At 30.6% G+C, this 21764-nt stretch overlaps 1 protein-coding gene across 1 annotated transcript in view; it reads right to left on the bottom strand.

The window, feature by feature from the left end:
• The window catches only part of SEMA3D (semaphorin 3D), a 116361-nt gene that overhangs the window by 59667 nt on the left and 34930 nt on the right, over positions 1-21764 (bottom strand). The window contains exons 3-5 of the mRNA XM_049772797.1: positions 16367-16429; positions 8570-8689; positions 2509-2602 (exon numbers count right to left, since the gene is read on the bottom strand). Of these exons, the coding sequence (XP_049628754.1) occupies positions 2509-2602; positions 8570-8689; positions 16367-16429 (277 nt within the window). The remainder of the gene's footprint in view (positions 1-2508; positions 2603-8569; positions 8690-16366; positions 16430-21764) is intronic.

The raw sequence follows: 21764 nt of genomic DNA, 5'->3' as shown, positions 1-21764 counted from the left end.
ATTATTTTGAAATGTACAAAACTTGATCATCATAGTTCTGGCAGTTCAAAAATGCGATATATCAGCTTAATAATTGCATCAGAGTAACCAGGTTTTAAAACTGTCTTGTTTGCAAGGCAAGAGTAGTAGCACAGAAGGTAAAGCATTTGTTCAATTCCCAGCATCCTATATGGTCCCTGGTGCCCAGAAGAAATGATTCAATTTCTTTCTTTTTCTTTCTTTTCTTCCTTCCTTCCTTCCTTCCTTCCTTCCTTCCTTCCTTCCTTCCTTCCTTCCTTCCTTTCTTCCTTCCTTCCTTTCTTCCTTCCTTCCTTCTTTCCTTCCTTCCTTCATTTACTTTCTTTGTTCTTTCTTCTCTTTCTCTTTTTTCTTCCTTCCATCCTTCTTTTCATTCTTTTTTCTTCTTATTCTTTCTCTTTTTTTCTTTTTTCTTTTACTTTCCTTTCTACCTTTCTCTTTATCTTCTTTCTCTTCTTTCTTTTATTCTTCTTTCTTTCCTTCTTTCTTCTCTCCTTTTCTTTTTTCATTCTTTCATTTTCTTCTCTACCTTTCTTTCTTCTTTCTCTTTTCCTTTCTTTCATCCTTTATTTTCTTTCCTTTCTTTTTCTTTCTATCTTTTCTTCTTTTTTGTCTTTTACTTTTCTCTTTCTTTGTTTCTTTTCTCTTTCTTTCTTCCTTCCTTTATCTTTTTTCTTTCTTTCTTTTTCTTTCTTCTTTCTTTTCTTTTCTTCCTTCCTTCTTCCTTTTCTTTCTTTCTTTCTTTCTTTTTCTTTCTTCTTTCTTTCTTTCTCTCCCATTCTTTTTGTCTTTCTTCTCTTTTCCTTTCTTTCTTCTTTCTTTTTCTTTCTCTCTTTCTTTCTTTCATTCTTTTTTTTCTTTCTATTTTTGGTTTTTGGGCCACACCTGGTAAAACTCAGCGGTTACTCCTAGCTATGTATTCAGAAATCACTCGTGGCGTGGGGCACCATATGGGACACTGGGGGATTGAACTATGGTCTGTCCTAGATTAGCACGTGCAAGTTATACGCCCTACCGCTTGTGCCACCACTCCAGCCCCACTGGGAATTATTCTTGATTCTTGAGTGCACAGCTGGCAGCACACCCTGCTTACCACTGAATTGGCACACACATAGCAATAAAATGTTTTATTTTTTTTTGTCATTAAATTATTTAAGGTTTCCAAATAGGTGTCATCAATGTCTATAATGTATTTTTTCTTTATTTTTGGGCCACACCAGTGATGCTCAGAGGTTACTCCTGGCCATGCACTCAGAAATCGCTCCTTGCTTGGGGGACATATGAGACACCAGGGGATCAAACTGCAGTTGTCTAGGTTAGCATGTGCAGGGCAAACACCCTACCATTGTGCCATCACTCCAGCCCCTATAATGTATTTTTTTTATTAAATTGTGTGAAATCCGCTTGACAGATTTACAAGTTTTGATTTTCTGAGAATAATGACAAAACATTAGTCACATAGTTTCCAAAACACACACTTGCACTTCAAAGGAAGTTTACTGCTTTACACTAAATGAAAATTCAAATGTCATGATGCTTTAATCTTATCAGCTAGTCAAACATTTGATAGATCAAATAAAGAGAGACTTAAGTCGTGAACTAAATCAAGAGAAGAGTTCTTAAAATAAAGAGGCCAGAGCAATAGCACAGTGGGTAGGGTGTTTGTTTGCAATTAGCTAATCCAGGACCATCCTGGGTCTGATCCCTAGAATCCATTATGGTCCCCTGAGCTTGCCAGGAGTGATTTTTGAGCTGAGTTAGGAGTAACCCCTTAGCACTGCTGGGTGTGGTAAAAAAGTCTTTAACATGCTTTAAATTCAGAGGTTGGGCAGACATTACTGAGATCAGGCTTCAGACCATGGAGTATTAATACTAACTCTTTAAGCAGGAAAGTTATCTTCTCAGAGAATTTCAGATATATACAAAGTAAGAGAAGATTTAAACTGTAAGGAAAAGAAATTACATTACCACTAATATAATCAGGTTATGGTGAAGACTAAGAAGAAATGTTTCAACATTCTATTAGCTGTAGCTTGTTTTTATATTAAAAGTTATTATAAAATGTGTTTTATTATTTAATCTACCTATGTCTTATAAATCATTTTAATTAAGTCTTTAAATAACTCTTCAGCTAATTTGATAACAATTTAATAAACTGCTAAATTAGATATCTATATTGAGAAAAACATGGGTATAATTTAAATAAGAAAATATGAAACATTTAAATATAAAAATATATTTTATATACTATAATTATACATGTGTTCATTGCCATTTACATTAAGAAAAATTTAAATGAAGACGTCTATAATGTTATGTTCATGTTGTTGGGTTCACTTTAGTGATAAGAATAGGAATGTACAGAACAGAAACTATAACCAAATAACTTATGGATAATGCTTTATATTTAACTCACTGAAAAAATGTGGCTTAATTACCTATACCATTATGAAAAACACCAAAACAAGAACTGACTGTCATTGATCTTACCTGTCATTACTGAGGCAAAAGGCTGTTGAGGATCAAAAGGGCATTTCAATCTGCCAGACTCCAAATTGTGTGTGTCTAATTTGAACATAACTTCCTGTAATGAAAATTAGTAACACAAATGAGATTTTAAGAAGTATCAAAATCAGCAAGAAAAGAGAAGATAAGAACTAGATTCTATCTCATTAATTCAATATCAATGAGTCAAGAATATTGTATGTGCATCATGCTGTGCTTCTTAACTCTTTAGTAAATATTTTTTCTGGCCAAGACTCAATCCCCATGTTTTGGGCTCCACTTACCTAAAGCAAGAATGAATATTAATTATAAATGAATATTAGTTGTACATGCTAACATATCCAACAATATATTTTGCTTGCATTACTATCATTACCAAAATCACCACCTAACAATACTTATTAAGCTTAATAACACTACCATTATTATCTAAAATTAATGTATTACAATAACTGAGTTATCAAAAAATAAGCAACTTCAAATATATCCAAATATTGATTCAAATATGGATAAACTATTTGGATCCAAATATATCCAATTACTTAAGTTATGTAATATTTTGCCATTTTAGTGCTATAAACGTTTAAAACAGGCAGCTCATTTTCAAAACTGTTGATACACATGGTCAATAAAATTGTGTTGTAGTATTTTCACTATATCCTTAAAATCTACAAATTATTATTGCCCAAGTTTCTATTTTTATAGTTGTGATCACAATTAGAAAGATGTTGGCAAACTTTTAGTATTAAGGAAAAAAATAATTTCTAATGCTGAATTTTCCAAGAAAAATATGTGTAAAATGCATGTGGCCTCATGAGATTTGAGTCATTAGAATTCATTTGAGTTGTTAAATGAAAAAACTACCAGGCAGCACAAAGGCTAAAAGCTCACTCTGTTGAGACATGACTTAGAGAAATTCAGCATTTTGGACATTCTCTCTGGAAGTTTTATTTAAAAAGTTATTTTTTATTTAAAAAGTTATTCCTATATTATTATGAAATAATAAAGGCCCATTTAGGGCTACCTACCTAGGAAAAGAATGAAGCAAATTTACAATAGAATGGTATTATTTATTGTTTTAATTTTAGGTTTCTCCTTGAACAAGACCAGCAGTAAGTTAATGACTATTAAACTACTAGTAAAAAATATAGCTAACAAACGTTTAGTTTTTAAATATTTCATAGTTTTAAGTAAATGTATTTAAAATAATAGTAACAGTTCATAAGAGTTTTTAGTTATTATCATTTTAAATTCTTGATTTAATACATACTTTATGCTGGCTAAAATCTTTTTGCATATAGTTCATTGAATCCCTCACAATACGCGAGAGGGAAGTATTTTAAGAGTACTATCAAATCCAACAACTTTAGAAGACCACTATCAAGAAAAGCAGGAGATAATATTTTGTTCATTGCCATATAACTAGACATAGCAAAGCAGTTGCTTGAAATCCAAATTTTAAACCAATTTTGAAAATGGTTAAAATTAAATAGACAGGATGTCACCATGTAACTAACATAAAGTATGTAACTGGAAGTATAACTGAAGATATATAAAAATATGAAGGTTATTATGAACTGAATTGATTACTCTCCAGTTTCAATAGTGGAATGTAAAGATTAACAATGTGGGGGCCGGGAAGGTGGCGCTAGAGGTAAGGTGTCTGCCTTGCAAGCGCTAGCATAGGACGGACCGCGGTTCGATCCCTCGGCGTCCCATATGGTCCCCCCAAGCCAGGGGCGATTTCTGAGCGCATAGCCAGGAGTAAACCCTGAGCGTCAAACGGGTGTGGCCCAAAAACAAAAACAAAACAAACAAACAAAAAAAAAAAGATTAACAATGTGGATGAGGGTAGTGACATACCAATGGAAAACTTCACTTGTAAGTATGTTTAAATATTATCAAAGGTACATTATTCTCCATAAATTAAACATTACTGTTTATTCTAAAGCCTATAATGGAATATTTAAAAGGAGTAAGTAAACTAAATTATGTTGATAGAAACTTATAATAAATGCTTTAAAAAACAAATATGAGGGAAAAATCATAGTTGATGCAAAATAATGATAAAATCTATAATTGTGAGGATTTTTGTTTATATAATGTAATACCTTATTAAAGTCTCAAGGTAAACTCATAAAATTATTATTTGTGGAGGCTTAGTAAAAGGTCTCTTTTATAATCTCCTGGTGAAGGAAGATGACAGAAGCAAGTTTTCTTAATCCAGATTCATGTGCACCAACATAAAAATTATGAGAAAAATAATGAATAATAAAATGTACTTCTGAAAATTAGCTAACTCAATTACATGGCCCTAACATTGAAATCTAATTTTATGATTTTCTATTAAATTCAGTAAGCTAATTAGTATATGAAGGACATTTCTCTAGGCTGCATAAAGAGAAGTACTGTTGAAGCACAGAGCTAACACAGTAAAAATGACAGGAAACATTAAAAGAGTACAAGGTTATTATTAACATCAATACTTGTTGCCACTGAATGGCAATACAGAGGAAATAAAATACCCCCAATTCTTCAACTAATATTACAAATTCCAGTATTTTATATGTAAGACATAAAATATGTATTATTTTTATAAAAAAAAAAGTAAACACACATACAGTTTATTTTTAAAATCAAACATCTTCTCCATCATTTTCTAGTATGGCTGAGTATCAGGGACTGGGCAAGTTGTCTACCAAAAGCTATACAATTATTTCTCATTGTATCTTCAAAACAACTCTGTGTGATAGTTCCTCTATTATTCTCAGCATAATTTTACTGAGTTAGTAGAAGCTTAGAAAGCTTTCTCAGTATGCATAACACCAGGGAGCCAGTAAATGCCAGGAACCACAATTGACAATGGGCTCCATCAATCAGCTGCTGACAACAGTTATCACTTCTATGCTGATATCCAGATTTGAATTACCAATTGGCATGACCCACTTTTATTTCTCAAAAGTGGAATGTACAAAATGAATCCAGTATTTTCCCATACAAGATTGTCATTATTCTCACCTAAATAAATAATACCTCTCTTGAACTCAACTGCCAAAGAAAGGAATCTGTGATTGATTTGATCTTTTTCTTCTACTTTTATGGCCTAAACTACTCAGAATTCCACATAGTATTCTATTCTTTATATATATATATATATATATATATATATATATATATATATATATATATATATTCTGGATATTTCTTTCCAGTAACCTTTGAATAAATATAGTTATATAAAATTGAAAAACTTGGGGCCGGCGAGGTGGCGCTAGAGGTAAGGTGTCTGCCTTGCAAGCGCTAGCCAAGGAAAGGACCACGGTTCGATCCCCCGGCGTCCCATATGGTCCCCCCAAGCCAGGGGCAATTTCTGAGCGTATAGCCAGGAGTGACCCCTGAGCATCTAAAGGGTGTGGCCCGAAAAACCAAAAAAAAAAAAAATTGAAAAACTTTTTACATTTCCTCTGAAATTGTCTCTGAAAGGACAATGACATCACATATTTAATAATTAATTTGAAAAGGTATTGACCTGCCATACAAATTTATTTTTGAAGGAGGGAGGCATACTTTACTGTACTTAGGTGACTGAGATAAGTGATTACTCCTGATGGGACTAAAGGGGGGGCATTTAGACTTTAGGTGGTGCCAAGAATCAAACCTGGGTTAGTAACAAGCTAGGAAGTGTTTTAACCTCTGGACTATCTCTCTGACCCTATTATCTATTCTTCGCCACTGGTGGAAAGTTCAAAAAGCTCAATTGCCCTGTTCAGGAATAATTTTATTAACATACAATGCATTAATTTTCCGTAAGGCATCTTGATATTTTCCAAATTAGTAATTAGCTACATCTTAATCTACTTTCTGCATTTGTCACTTTTGAGGCTAAAAAACACTATTTGCCCTCCTCAGCAGGTAGCATTAGGCATCAAAACACATCTAAGTAGTGGGGCTATCTTATATAATTACACCTTATGCTTTAGGCTACTGATTTATATTACCCTTCACTGAAGAGACAAAAGAGAAATTTATGCTAGTAGGAATGATGGTCTCAAGTTGCCAAGACTCCTAGTGATTCATAGACTTAACTACCAGGGTAATTTTACTTTTGAACAGTTGAATTTGGTCTGGCAGGCAAGAATTTTAGAGAGAAAAATCATCCAGACATATTTGTAGGCTTGATCTCTACATGCATCAAGTAAATGAAAGAAACTTTCTACATAATCCTGTACTTTACTTTCAAACACATCCTATTATCTTGCAAAAATATGTGGTTAATCACAAGCAAAACAAACATACATAAGAATATGACAGTGTAACCATCAACACACACAAAGAAACAATTTTGAGTAACTTTCTAGAGACAGGTTGTCTTAGTTTGGTTCCTTTCTAAACCATTTATCAGGTAATCTCAAGAATTTTTTTTAATTCCACTGAAACTGCTAATTTATTGAATTGAAGAAAAAGAAATTATGAACGTATTGACTTTATAAGGTGTTTTGTAAAATTCAAAATAAACAATCCAGACAAACTCTGATATTTTCCATGATGTAAACAAAACACTTCAATATATTAATTACTAATACATTAGTAAAAATTGTCATGATCTTTTTTATTAAATTATTTATTATTACCTAGAACAAGACACTCTTATTAACATACTTTTATTTCTACAATGTCAATTTAGTACTTCAGAAATAATGGATTCAATGAGCTAATTAATATCTCCACAATTTAAGAACAAATAAGGTTTACTGTATGTAGTATGCTCTACTATATATATATACATATATATGTGTATGTGTATGAAAAGTTATTTGTTGGATAGTAAAATAATATAATATTTATAAATACCAAACCCACTGTAAGGAAATGTATTTTTATAAACAGTAACATATTATATAGATCTAGTTAAAATGCTAAAAGAGGGGCCGGAGAGAAAATGGAGGTAAGGCATTTGCCTTTCATGCAGAAGGTCATTGGTTCAAATCCCGACATCCCATATGGTCCCCCGAGCCTGCCAGGAGCAATTTCTGAGCTTGGAGCCAGGAGGAACCCCTGAGCACTGCTGGGTGTGACCCAAAAACCAAAAAAAGAAAAAAAACAGCCAAAAGAAAGTAATATGTAAATATATTAAAACGTATGTATTTTAGGGGAAAGGGGATAATATAGAGTAAAGCATGCATAGCATGAGTAACAGTCTGGGTTAAATGCATCCTTAACTACCAGGTTTGCATTGCCAGCACGAAGTGGTCCCCTGAGAATTGCCATATGTTGCCTTGCAGGTCACTGTCACAATCCGGGTGGCCTTGGTAACCCTGGCTTCATAAGGTCAAAGCAGCATAGCACCTTTGAGCTTTCGCTTGGAATCACAACTTCATCTGGGCAAGAATAGCAGGTGGGACCCCAGATGTTCTAAAAACTGCTCAAGAGGGGCAGAAAATTAACGCAAAAATCAAGTACTTTCACTGTTTTGATCACTTAATAAAAACAAAATTTAATACAAAGTATATTATGTAAATAGTCATGTCAAAATGACAACCCATAAAAATGATTAGGAAGAAGTTACCAGACAATTGTATGATTTAATAGTTTTTTTTTCATTTTTCTGATGTAAGCATTTAACATACATTAACTCTATGAGCTACTTTACAATCTCTAGGGTTGTTCCCAGAATTTAAAAAAAATTTGCACACATTTCTTCTACCCTTGCAATAAAACTCCTTAGAAGAATTAAGGCATATCTTTTCCTATGACATTTTAGCATCTATGAAATCAGAGTATCTTTTATATAAATATTCACAATCATTTTTGAAAGTTTTATAATTATAATTGTTGCTCAAGGACAGCAAAATCTTTTAGCAACTTATTTGGCTAGAATTATAGTGACTTTGGAAAACACTAGCTGATCCATGGAGGTTCAGAAGAAAGATTCTAAATGCTGGTTCCTGAATAAGTCTTTTATTTTCAAATACATCTGGATTATTCCATAGTCATTAAAAACAAATTATTATAATAAATTATGCTTTATGATGTTTCATTATATTACCTCTTTGTATATTCCAAGATCAATATAGCCACATATTGGGTGAAATGCTCCAGTTCCACACACATAGATGTGAGTTTTATTATAGGGTTGCAGTACTCGGATGAAATTTGCACATTCTGTCTATTGGGCATAATAAATAAAAGTATTAGCACAAAATCAAACTCATAATAAATAAAAGTATTAGCACAAAATCAAACTCATATATATACATAAATTATTTAAAGATAATTCATAGCATAGTTGGTATAGTTGATTATAATAGATTTTCAGCTAAGTGAGAACAACATTATTACTCTTGATACTACATTTATGTAAGTATTAAATTGTAAAATAAAATCAAAATTTAATTTTTAAATGTTTAAAATGAAGACAGCACAATAATTAAAAAACATATTGAACTAATAAAAATGTTTAAATACAGGTATTTATAGTGGTGTTCAGTAGGCAACAAAGAATTAGTACTAAATGAGAGTTGTTCAAGTTGTTTAGTACAGGCCTTTCTAAGATGTTTTACTACAGCATGAGCTCTAGTTCCAGCTGAAATGAGAGGAGTCTCAACAGATTCACAAAATATTGTACCACTCTCAACTATTTAAAAGTATGAGAAATGAAGATATTTACCTATAATTAAATTGTTTACTAACATTTAGGCTTCTAATAGAGAATTCCTTCTATATAGCAGGACAAACAATTATAGACTATCAGGTTATCATGATGTGAGTCTTTCCTCTCTATTTGAAGCTCCAGTCACTAATTTCACTAACCAATTCAGGGTATATATGCTAATTTTGCATAATTGGTTTAGGAATTTGTGTTAATCAATATACAACTTATATGTAAATGTAATAATTTTTGCATTGTTCATACTTAATTATATGCCTGAGATCAACTTAATTTTTTGACTAAAAGAACTCAGAGGGATAAGGAAAGTTTCCTCCTGAGAATATAAACAAAGCATAGAATAAATATCCAGTGTTACCTTCCAGGATTACCTGTAGAATAAAATCTGTCATATTCTAATATAGCCACATTGTCTGTGCCATATAGAACCTGTTTGCAGCATTGATTACTCTGGCTATACTGAACACAGATACATCATTTCTATAAATACTGAATTCCTATTGTTTGAAATATCCTGCTACTTTATTTCCAAAATGTTCTAGTATAACAGAAACTTTAAAAATCAGCTTAATTGGGGCCGGGTAGGTGGCGCTGGAGGTAAGGTGTCTGCCTTGCAAGCGCTAGCCAAGGAAGGACCGCGGTTCGATCCCCGGGCGTCCCATATGGTCCCCCCAAGCCAGGGGCGATTTCTGAGCACATAGCCAGGAGTAACCCCTGAGCATCAAACGGGTGTGGCCCAAAAACCAAAAAAAAAAAAAAAAAATCAGCTTAATTTTGGGGCCCGGAGAGATAGCACAGTGGCATTTGCCTTGCAAAGCAGCCGATCCAGGACCAAAGGTGGTTGGTTCGAATCCCGGTGTCCCATATGGTCCCCCGTGCCTGCCAGGAGCTACTTCTGAGCAGACAGCCAGGAGTAACCCCTGAGCACTGCTGGGTGTGGCCCAAAAACAAACAAAAATCAGCTTAATTTCTCCTTATCCCAAGAGTCTCCTAACTTATTCATGAACATGTCAAATATTTGTTGTTGTTTTGTTTTTTGCTTTATTGGGCCACACCCATGTGACGCCTAGTGGTTACTCCTGGCTATGCGCTCAGAAATCAATCGTGGCTTGGGGGGATCATATGGGACGCCTGGAGATTGAACCATGGTCAGTCCTAGGCTGGCGCTTGCAAGGCAGGCGCCTTACCTCTAGCACCTCTACTCCGTCCCTGAACATGTCAAATATTTGAAGAAAATTTTACCTTTTTACTTGTTTTGCATATGTTCTGGCCAATAAAAAATTACTTGTTAATGGTTTTTGGAAAAACAATGGTATTTTATCCTCAATTAATTGTAAGAAAACATTTATTTTCAGTTTGTGTAATTTTATATTATTTAAAGTAATATTTTCATAGGTGGTTCTTTATATATGTATGTATATGTATGTATGTTTCTAGTATCATGATGTCTGACACAAAGAAGCCTGCCTGAAAAAAATCAATGAGTTACAGAACAATATAATATTAAATTAACTTATTTTAGAAGACTAATAAGTGCTTACTAAAAAAGATCAAAACCACTGGCATAGGAAAAGTCCCATTTATCTCTGTTTGAAAGATCATGGGCTCTTGCCACTCAGGAAGTGACTTAGCACTATTGTTATCAGAAAAGATATATTAAAAAGGAAAAAGACAAAATTAGCTAATGACCTAACAGTAGATTCCTAGAATAATTTCTAGAATTATTTTATAAGGCATAAGTGACTTAATTGATCAGAATGCTATATAGATTAAATATATATAATAATATAATACATATAATATAAATATAACATAATATAAATAAATATAAATAATATAATGATGAATAATTGTTTAATATTTTCCTGAATTTACATAAAAATTCAATATCCCAATGGCTGATATGATTTTTTAAGATAATAGCCATATCTGTAAAACTTTAGCAGTTGTTCATTTCTATTAGCCTATTATGTTAGTTTCCTAAATTGATCAAGGCAATCTAGGGATTTATTTATGAAATATTTTTCTTCTTTCATATTGGCTTTATTAAGAAATAGAATAGGTATAGATGTGTCTTAATTATCTGTTCAAATTAGTTCTGTTCAAAGTCTTCAGCTAAGTTGAAAGTAGTTTTCTAGTTATCCTAGAGGTTATAAAAAAATAAAATATTCTGAGGGAAAGTAAATTGAGAACAGAGATAGATTATAAAAGATAAAGTCTCTAACTTTAAGTTTACCCTGGGGTAAATATTTTTGCTAATCTTACACACAAATTGATAGTTATTTAAAATTTAACTCACAACTTCATTTTTTAATTCCTCAAGATTCTGTGTTTTTTTTTTCTTTTAACACACTAGGTTTCACAGTTTTTTTTAAATTGTATGAGAAATAATTAACTTGATCTAATTTACTTTGTTACTTGGTTGACTATAAATAGTAGAGTAACTCTATGAAGCATGAAGAAAGTAACTTTGAAAAACAGCCATTGCTCATTTTGGCAGAAGTTGCAAATAAGCTAAGAATTTAATCAAATCTTCCATTTTAAGGAAGCACTGATTTTCTCTTCACTTCCTTTTTATCCTAACACACACTGGTTGAAAAAATATCAAAACAAATATCAATGTTATAATTTTACAAAATAATATATATTTTAATGAGTAATGAGTTGTCTTCACTCATATACATAGATGTATAAATAAATAAAACAAAGTCTGAATATTTAGTAAAAGGGAAATAGCCTATTTGTCATCACTTTGGCACTCTGAACCTTATAAACACCTTTAATTTTAGTTTCTTTCTATATACCTGAAAATATATTAAACAAAAATAAATGCTTAATGCTTAATTTTCCTACCTATATATAGTGAAATTAAATCCAATACAACTGTATATATACTTTTGTTAACTAACTTTCAAGTATTAAATTAAATATGGAGGAATACTTCATTATTTAAAAAAATGTATAAGTAATGGATTTTGCAATGAGAGGTCCAACTCTATGCCTCACTCATGCAAGGCAAGTGCTCTACCACTAAACATACCCCTGTCTCATTGCTTTTACTTCTATAAAACTATATTTTTCAGAGTATTCTTATGATAATTTTCTACAAGCTTATCATCATGCTATGTTAGATTTTTATAGCAGACCTCATCATTCATTCTATAGATATATACCTTTTATTGTCAAAGTTCTCTTAATAAGTTACAATTACAGAAGCAACTATATACGTCTCTATCTCTCTCTGTATTACTACCCACCACATTTCTTCCCTGAGTCCTTCCATTTAGGCACTGCAGTTTGCCATATTGTCACTGAAGCTTAATATGCCTATGTATCTCCTTTCAGCACCCCGTTCTTGTCCAAAATGATCATTTTCAACTATCTGTGACAAAAGTGTTCCTTTTTCAGCCCTAACTGCAGTCTTCCACTATTCATGGGAAATTTTTATCATGGACTGATACTCCTGACTCCTGGACCTCGTGTTTACTGCCTCTGGATGTTATCATAATATTATCTTTTTTATACATCCCAGAAAAGGGTGTGCTCATTCTATGATTATCTCTCTCTCTGAATCATTTTGCTCAACATAATAATCTCCAGATCCATTCATGTGTAAGCAAATTTTAAGACATTTTTTAACAGTGTATAGTATTCCATTGTGTGTATACAAAGTTTTAAAAAAATCTTTGGCTCATAATCAGTGATGCTCATATTTTTTATTATGAGGTTTGTAATTTGTAACTTCATCTACATCAGTTTAAAAATAGATGTATGCCAAGCTTATAACAAAAGAAGTTTATTATAATATGTAATATGTATATTATATATTATATAATATAATAATATAAATATAAGTAATATAAGTAATATAAATAATATAATATAAGTATAGAAAATAACACAGTATAGCTATTAAATTAGTCTTATAAAATGAATGTATTTGTAGAACTTTAGAACAAGAAGATTATTTATGAATTCTCATGTGGACAATATTGTACATTTCTCAGGCTAAGTTGATAGATGCCAAATTGTCCACACTCTCTACCTTGCTTTGTCTTAACTTACTGTCTTACCTAGTTTTTAAAATTTGAACTAAAGACATTTCTTCAGTTATTTTCATTTAAATATTATTCAAAATATAAACAAATGCTACCCCCAAGAATCTCATCACATTTTCCTTTCTTGGATTAAACTGAGGAATATGTTGAAGAACAGAAATAACTCCCTTCTTACTTTAATTAGCTAATTTCCATTGTGGTAAATTATTGACTTTTTTTTAAAGTTATACAGTACCTTTGTATCTAGGGGAGGTCATTTCAAACTATTGTTAATCCTACACATATTCTTGGGAGTTAGATAAAAATTACTAGAGAGAAGGAAGAGAAAAGAAAGTGACAAGAGAGTAAAAGATGCCAATAAAACAAATAAAAATACTTTTTTCTCATGCTGAAATATATGTAATCTTGTTTAAAATTAAATCTTTGTTAAAGGAATATTAAAAAGAGAAATAGTTTGTGGGATAAAGTTCTTGAGAACACTATGTAAATTTCAGATTTTAGATTATAGTTATGTGTAAGAGCATATATCCTAGGGGATATATTCTAGATTGCTGGCTTAACACCTAGCTTTATATTGACTATGTGGGTGGCATTGGTCAATCAATTTCATTTTCTGGCCTCTTTATTGTCTTCTGGAAAGAAGAGATAATAAAGAGTTCAAGCTAGTATTATTAATGCTAAATATTGATGTGTGTTTTGTTTATTTTGTTTTTGTTTTGCTTTGCTTGGGGTCACACAAAATTCTGCTAACAGCTTACTTTTGGTTCTGAACTCAGTGAGTACTGCTTGTGGTGCTTGAAGGACCTTATGTAGTGCTATGGTTCAGACCAGAGTCAGTTGCATAAAAGGCAAGAGCCTTAAACCTGGTCCTATCTTGCCAGAACCTAAACCATTATTTTCAAGGGAGGAAGACTCCTTCTAAACATAAATTACTCAACACTCAATTTTGACAGATTTAAAAAAAGAAAAGTGAACCACCTAATTCTCTAGTATTGGATAAGAAGGAAGTTGATACAACTGAACTGAAAGAACAGGTTCCATATTTGAAGTCCTACTTGTTTTCAAATACTCTGTATCAAACTTGGTCACTCTTTACTATCACTTAGTAATAGAGCTCTGGTTACAATATAACTGGAATAAGTGTATATACTGAAACAAGAAGACTGCTACAATTAAAATCTTCAGTTTTATCTTAAGTTTTGTCATCTTCTTTACTGGAAATTTAACATTATATTTGAACATAAAATTTTAGCATTCTATAAAATACTTTAAACACTTCAATGTGAGATTTAAATAAATTTATTCATTTATTTTCCACTTGTCTCTTTATTCAATATTTTAAAACATGAAAATGTTCATACTGTTTATGAAATGCTTTTACAATTACTCAACAAAATATATGATGATGTTCATAACCAAGTATATAGTTTTTTCTTACAAATTCAAAAGTTATTTATAATTGTATAGACCTGGGAACCTAGAGTTAGAATATTTTACAAAGTAATTAGAGATCTAGGAGGAACAAAACTCTAGAATGGATTTTTTTTAACTTCTAATTCTGATAAAATGCATGTGAAAATGATTTCTTATTACACTTGACGCTAACAATAACATATTTTAATTCACATATATCTTCCTGAAAAGATCACATTTAACTATTAAATACAATACTGGGCATAATTACATATATTTTGTGGTCTGTTTTGACGATTTTCTTTTGTAGTACCTTGACTTTATAAAAATTATCATTTAAGGCATCTATATCCCTCATTAGATTAAAGGCTCCATGAGAGCAAATACTAAACCAGTCTCACACATATTAAATGAATATTTTCACTCTTAATAACCGTTGACTAAAGTGTTCTATAAAATTTTTATTTTTAAATATTTCTTTAATTATTCATTAGAAATCATGTGTCTGTTTTACTTTTCTCACATAACAAAAGGATGCATTTGAATAATTATACATTCACATAAAACATTTTCATGTAACACCATTGTTATTAAAAGTGAGGCAATGTTAAACTAAATACTACTGGTTGCTATACTTAGAAACCATATTAGATGATACTGCAGAAAACCTCAATCTGCCTACGCTTCTGACTAATGTCAGAACCTTTTTCCTTGAGTTACATTCAGGAAGTGATTTGTAGTGAAAAAAAAAATGTGGGGGTTCTCTTTATCACCACAGTTCAAGAAATCAATACAAAACACAGAGATACGGGCCTGACTCAGAGAACTCCAAGGAGAAGAGTGTCAGAAGACAGCTCTGCTCAGTCGTTGCAGAAGATAACATAGACAAGACAATTTGGGAGAGGCTGTAAGACAACTTTCATAATGTAATCCAGATAGGACACTCCCAAAATTAGGTTAATCATGTGGTCTAGGTCTACAAATTTTTTCTACTTTTCAAGTAAGCTGAAATTAGAATTGTACTTCAGTCTCCACAACTTACTCTTTTTAAGTTATTAAAAAATAATTAAACTTAAAGTTATACTTAATAATTTCTAGGTCTTTACCAGAATACTGTCATTTATTTTCAATGTTTATTAAAAATGCAAAATCAAGATATTTCAAAACATTGTAACTTTAATTGCAGCTCAAATTAAATATCAGTTTTTGCAATGGAAATGAACTGATAATCCAACTTAGTCTATCTAAAAATACATTGAATATAAATATAAAATGCCTATACCTAGATGTATGACATTTTGTGATGATTTATTTAAATATTAAAATGTGTTTCAAAATTTTATAATAAAATAATAAGAATTAACACTTTAATAAAATAGTTACTGTAAATTTATAAAAATATTTTATTTATGTTGCAAAGTAAAGTAATATTTATTGTTTCGAAACTTTCTAATAAAATAAAAGAATTAACACTTTAATAAAATATTTTTTAAAATATTTAATAAAAATATTTTATTTATGTTGCAAAGTAGATTAATATTTATTTTCAAGTTAGAAATATTTTTATCATTTAATGTTTACTTGGAATATGCTAGTTTAATCTTAAAAATAATTTATGTCACTTATTCAATAAAATTCAATATAAATATTTACTAATATATCAGTTCCAGTTTAACAAAGATATATTCTACAGTCTCTTACTTACATTGGCATCTTTCCCAGCTAATTTACATAATTCCACCCATTCCTTTGCAGCAGGCCAATAAATCTGTAAAACATTTCAAGGTGTGTTAGAATTTGAATATATAGTGTAACCCACAATTCTAATTAGAAAAGCCAGTATTTGAAATTGAAGAGTGAATATAAATATAAAGGCATGTTTTTTAAATATGAGGTAAGATTTTTTTAAGACTTTTCCAAATATTTACAATATCTTCAAAGTCACCACTGAAAACTTAAGAAAAACTGTGCAGGCACATTTACTTTTATTTATATTTTAATTTTTATATTTTAATTTTTATTAAATGAACTCAGTACTAGCTGATTATAATAAATTATATTTAGAGTCATAGGGACTTACCGTGATGTCAATGGAACCCCATATTAGTATTTGCTTATGTAAAAGATTATTCTTTCTGATCTAAAATCTTTCTTAATCTTTGTTACCTCAGTGCTGGTGAATTACAAATCTTAGAGATGAGGTTTGGGAAACAAAACTCTCAGTCACAAAGCATAAAAATATTAACTTCAGCTAAAGACAGGTATAGATTTGTTTACAATATTTAAGGTGCATAAGTTTTATATATCTCATTTTTGTTAAGCATGTTTATGATGTTAAGCACTATTTAAGAGACTTACCTTATTTAATTCTCAAAAGTCTCTGTGGTATAACTGTATTTACTCTGGTTTTTTATCAGAAAACATAGCATAGGGCTTCTAAGTAATATGGCAAGGATAGGAAGCTAGTTCACTATAGAGATAAATCATTATCTGTCCACCTTCAGAACCTCAATTTACCAATTACTATATAATGAATACTGTTCAGACAGATGATTAATAACAAAAGCCACTAACTTCATGATTGGTAGATTTTAGTAATGCTTTAACAGCCGTGAATTTATAACAAAGGTTTTGCTTCATCTTTTCAACGAACATAAGAAATTATGTCAGGAACCTTTGAGAAATAAGGTTCAAACTATCATATTGCTCCATCAACTACAGGCAAGAATGAACAAGAAAAGCAAGCTCTGAGTTGCTTATAATGTTCCACGTGTTCCCTACAAACTTTTATTATTCTTCTCACCAATGTTAGCAGAAAATATTTTAATAGGTAAGGAAAAAGGAAAATAACCTGAGGGAATACATTTAAATAGACTTGTTAAACCTGAAATTAACAAATGATTTAGAAAGCACTAGTGTTTATATGATATTATCTTATGGTTATATTTTAGGGTTTTAGTTCTGTGAATAAAGAATAGACAACTGCATTTAAACCTGTATTAACAGACAGAAACAATGAAATTATTGAGGCTTAAATGAAGTAGGATAGTACTCTTAAGAACACATTCTAACAACTTACAAATTACAATCAAAAGTGTGTGTGCACAGGTAGGTTGTTTGAATCAGAAATAGGTTCAAATTATAACCCTAATGTACAAATTTAATTTATTCAGAAAAAATTTAAAGTACTGATATTTATTTTCTTACTATTTTGAATAGTAGCAAGTAATAAAATGTGAATGAATTTCAGCATTTAAAAGTAATATGAATGACAAGTAGTCATTTATCATGAGATAAAAACAATATCCACAACGGAGTCTTTCCCATAATAAAAAGACTCTTTTACAATAAAGTTTAAATTTATTAAAATATATAGTTTGAGGGGCTGGTGAGGTGGCGCTAAAGGTAATGTCTGCCTTGCAAGTGCTAGCCAACGAAGGACTGCGGTTCGATCCCCCGGCGTCCCATAGGATCCTCCCAAGCCAGGGGCGATTTCTGAGCACTTAGCCAGGAGTAACCCCTGAGCATCAAACGGGTGTGGCCCCCAAAAAACAAAACAAAACAAAACAAACAAACAAACAAATATATATATTTGGGCCAGAGCGGTGACGCATGCGCTGACCTAGGAAGGACTGCAGTTCAATCCCCCAGCGTCCCATATGGTCTCCCAAGCCAGAAACGATTTCTGAGTGCATAGCCAGGAGTAACCCCTGAGCGTCACCAGGTATGGCCCCAAAAAATAAAACAAAACAAAACAAAAATAAAATAAAATAAAATATATAGGTTTAATTGTAGATGCAACAATTACGTAAAAGGAAAATAAGGAGTGTGACAAATACAGAATTCATAAAGATAATTACATAGAGAAAAGTTTTAAGTTAATATTAAGAACAAAATTTTTGTGAGTTTATCATTCTAGATGATACCAATTTTGTTACTAATTCCTATAATTACTTATTGTAGTAAAATATAAAGCAAAATATCATGTTAAATAATTAAGTTAGAGTTCAGTTATATTAGACATTTACACTTATGCAATCAATCTCCAGAATAATTATGCCATGCAAAATCAAAACTGTATGTTTTGAGTTTTAATATTAGACTGAATATTCAGAGGACAATTGTCTATCATTGGATAGTAAATAAGTCATATTAGATAATGCATTAAAATAATTGACATGCCAACTATTTTAATCTTTATCTCATATCATATGAATTTTGAGAATTTCAGTATGTTGAGTCTCATACTTTTTCATCTAATAATATAGCAAAATAAAAGCTTTTTAGCAATAAATTGAGGTTCAATACTTAAATATTTGTCATGAGATTCATAGTCATTAATATTAACAATAACAAAATTAGTAATTTTTGAGAAAATTATTTAAGTTAATGAGGAAAGAAAATTAAACAGTGGGTTTTATTTTTACCTCAAATAGTATAAAGTAAAATTGAATTAAATTTTAAATTAAATTTAATTTAATTTTAAATATTATATTTAGAAATGATTTAGGAGGCTGAGGGTGTTTCTAATTTCCAAGTGTATAGTATTTATCTGTAATACTGAGTTTAATTCTTAGCACTGCTTATGTCCTGCACCCTAAAAACACCAGGTGTCCCTTAGGTGGATTCTGACATACATTGAGTACTCTGTTCCAAATAACATTAATAATAACAATATAATGCAATATAATAAATATATACTAATATATAATATAATATATAACAATATAATAATATATTATAGTAATAATAATATTGTGGTTTTAAATCAACTGTACAGCATGTATTACCTTTAACGTGCATGTGGCTAGCCTGTGTTCAATCCCAGTACCTTATATCACCCACTAATCATGATATCACTATCATCAGCCCTATCACTAATGACCCCTGAGGACAGTGTCAGATTTAAATACTTAGTACTACACAGTATGACACAAAAATAATAAATACTTAAGTAATGTTTAAATATATTTAAATAGATTTCAATGGAGCAAGCCATGTAAAGACTGCTAAAATATGCTTGCGTATTTTAAGACTTTAAAACCTTTTTGTATAATTTTTGAAGTTTAAATGAAAAACTCCAAAGGAAATTTAAAGCAACTATGTTATTATGTGTTCATTTGACACATCATTATGAAAAGCCATCCATGACAGATGTAAGTAAGAAGAGTACATAGAGACTGGTCCACTCTGCTCTGGGAACAACCTAAAAGCAATTAAATATTAAAGTCTGTCTCCACAGGTTTTCTTCTGTGCCATTGTATGAAAATACTTGCTTTTAATAGTATTATCTAGAACGTATAAGTACATATAGCTTTAAATGTTCAACATTAGTCATGATTAAGGACTGGAGACTATTCATTTGGAGATGAATACAAATCTCTTAAAGATACTTTTCATGATTTGCTATATATTTATATCATAAGCACATAATTGTAAATAGAACTGTAATATTCTAGTCAATGATGAAATAAAACTCACAAACTTCTGAAGGTGGGAAAATTACACTGGTGAAAGTTGATGTATATTTAATGACTGAAACGCAACTATGAACATTTTTGTAAATACATTGTTTAAATAAAGTAATTATTTAAAAAAATAGTAAAAGAAAAGAAATTTTATACAAAGAAACACAAGAACTAAAACTTGTTGGAATACCAAAGTTTAATTTAATAAATATTGTTAAAAAGCGTATTTTCTTCAAAATGTTATCTCACTTTACATCATTATCTTGAAAATATAAAATTCATTATTTCTTTAATTAGAAACTGTCTTGATCATTATTATTATAGAAGTTTAAAAATATTCTGAAACTAATTTTACTTGGTAAGGTAACATTCAAGATCAAGATTATACTAGCTTATTTTGACAGGACATTGTCAAAAACTATAGAATTTCAGTTTTACCTTAATTATAACAACTTAAGCACTATCTGAATGTTTCAATACTATAAAAAACTTTTAAAATAAAAAAGTCATGGTTGTTATGCCAATATTAATAGATAATGTTGTAATTATGATTTATTTTTGAGATTTTCATATACTTTACACTAGTCAGTAGAATAAAGAATTGTTTTACGCTAAGGAGTGTGTAACAACTCACCTGCCGAATAAAAAAAAAAAAAAAAAAGAATTGTTTTAAAAATGATTTTTCTTTGGATTCCTTGAAAATAAAAGAAACAGAGTTCTTCTCTAGTCTATTTAAAAACATAACCAAAAATAAAATCTAAAAACAACAGAAGAAATATCCCCATATAGATTTGACAGAAATATGCTTAAGAAAAATTTGTTATTTTTAGTAATATTTTGAACAAATGTTCATAATATGACATCACTTCTCTTTATCTCTATATATAAGCATTTCACCTCTTTCATATATTTCTTATCAAAGGTATCTGTTTAAATATGTACATGTGTGTATTGTGTGTGCATGGCAGTAGCACCTGCACACAGTAAACGTTCACAAAGTTCATCAGGTGTATGAGATTCTGAGACATTTTTAGTATCCCACTTTATACATTTCCATAATGCTTCCTTCAGGCAGAAATCATGCCTCACACTAAAAATTACACTATCCTATGACAGTATTTAAAACAGGAAGTATTAACCTTTTTGAGAAAGAAATCAATATTCTCTGTTACTTTAATTCCTCAATAATATCATGTTATATAAATTGACTTATATGTCAATGCCTTGCATATGTAGTACTATGTGCTTTTAAGAGATGCATTAACAGGTTAAAACCTGAACGAATATGCTTATTTCTTGCAGTGCATGTTGCTATACTACTTTTAGACAGTTATGAGGATACATTTATTTCAGTTGTAAGAGGCATACAAGTAGTATGGATGCAACTTACGTAATCTCCAATTTAAATTTTTTTTAATCCTACAGAAAACTATTAACTAATATATTGATATATACCAAATAGTTTTTAAAACAGTCACTTTGGTGTTAAGTAGTTTTGAGGCCCTTGAAATTTGATTTCTAATTTGAAGAAGGGTTTCCAACCACAGATAGCAATACATCAGAAATTAAAAATATCTTCTGTGGAATTACATGAGTTTAGGAATTTCTCTCAGTATAATTATTTAGGTAGTAATT

The sequence above is a fragment of the Suncus etruscus genome, chromosome 1, assembly GCF_024139225.1.
Source record: "Suncus etruscus isolate mSunEtr1 chromosome 1, mSunEtr1.pri.cur, whole genome shotgun sequence".
Lineage (NCBI taxonomy): Eukaryota > Metazoa > Chordata > Mammalia > Eulipotyphla > Soricidae > Suncus > Suncus etruscus.
Note: the sequence above shows the minus strand (reverse complement) of the source record. Positions and strands in the feature narration are given on the sequence as shown.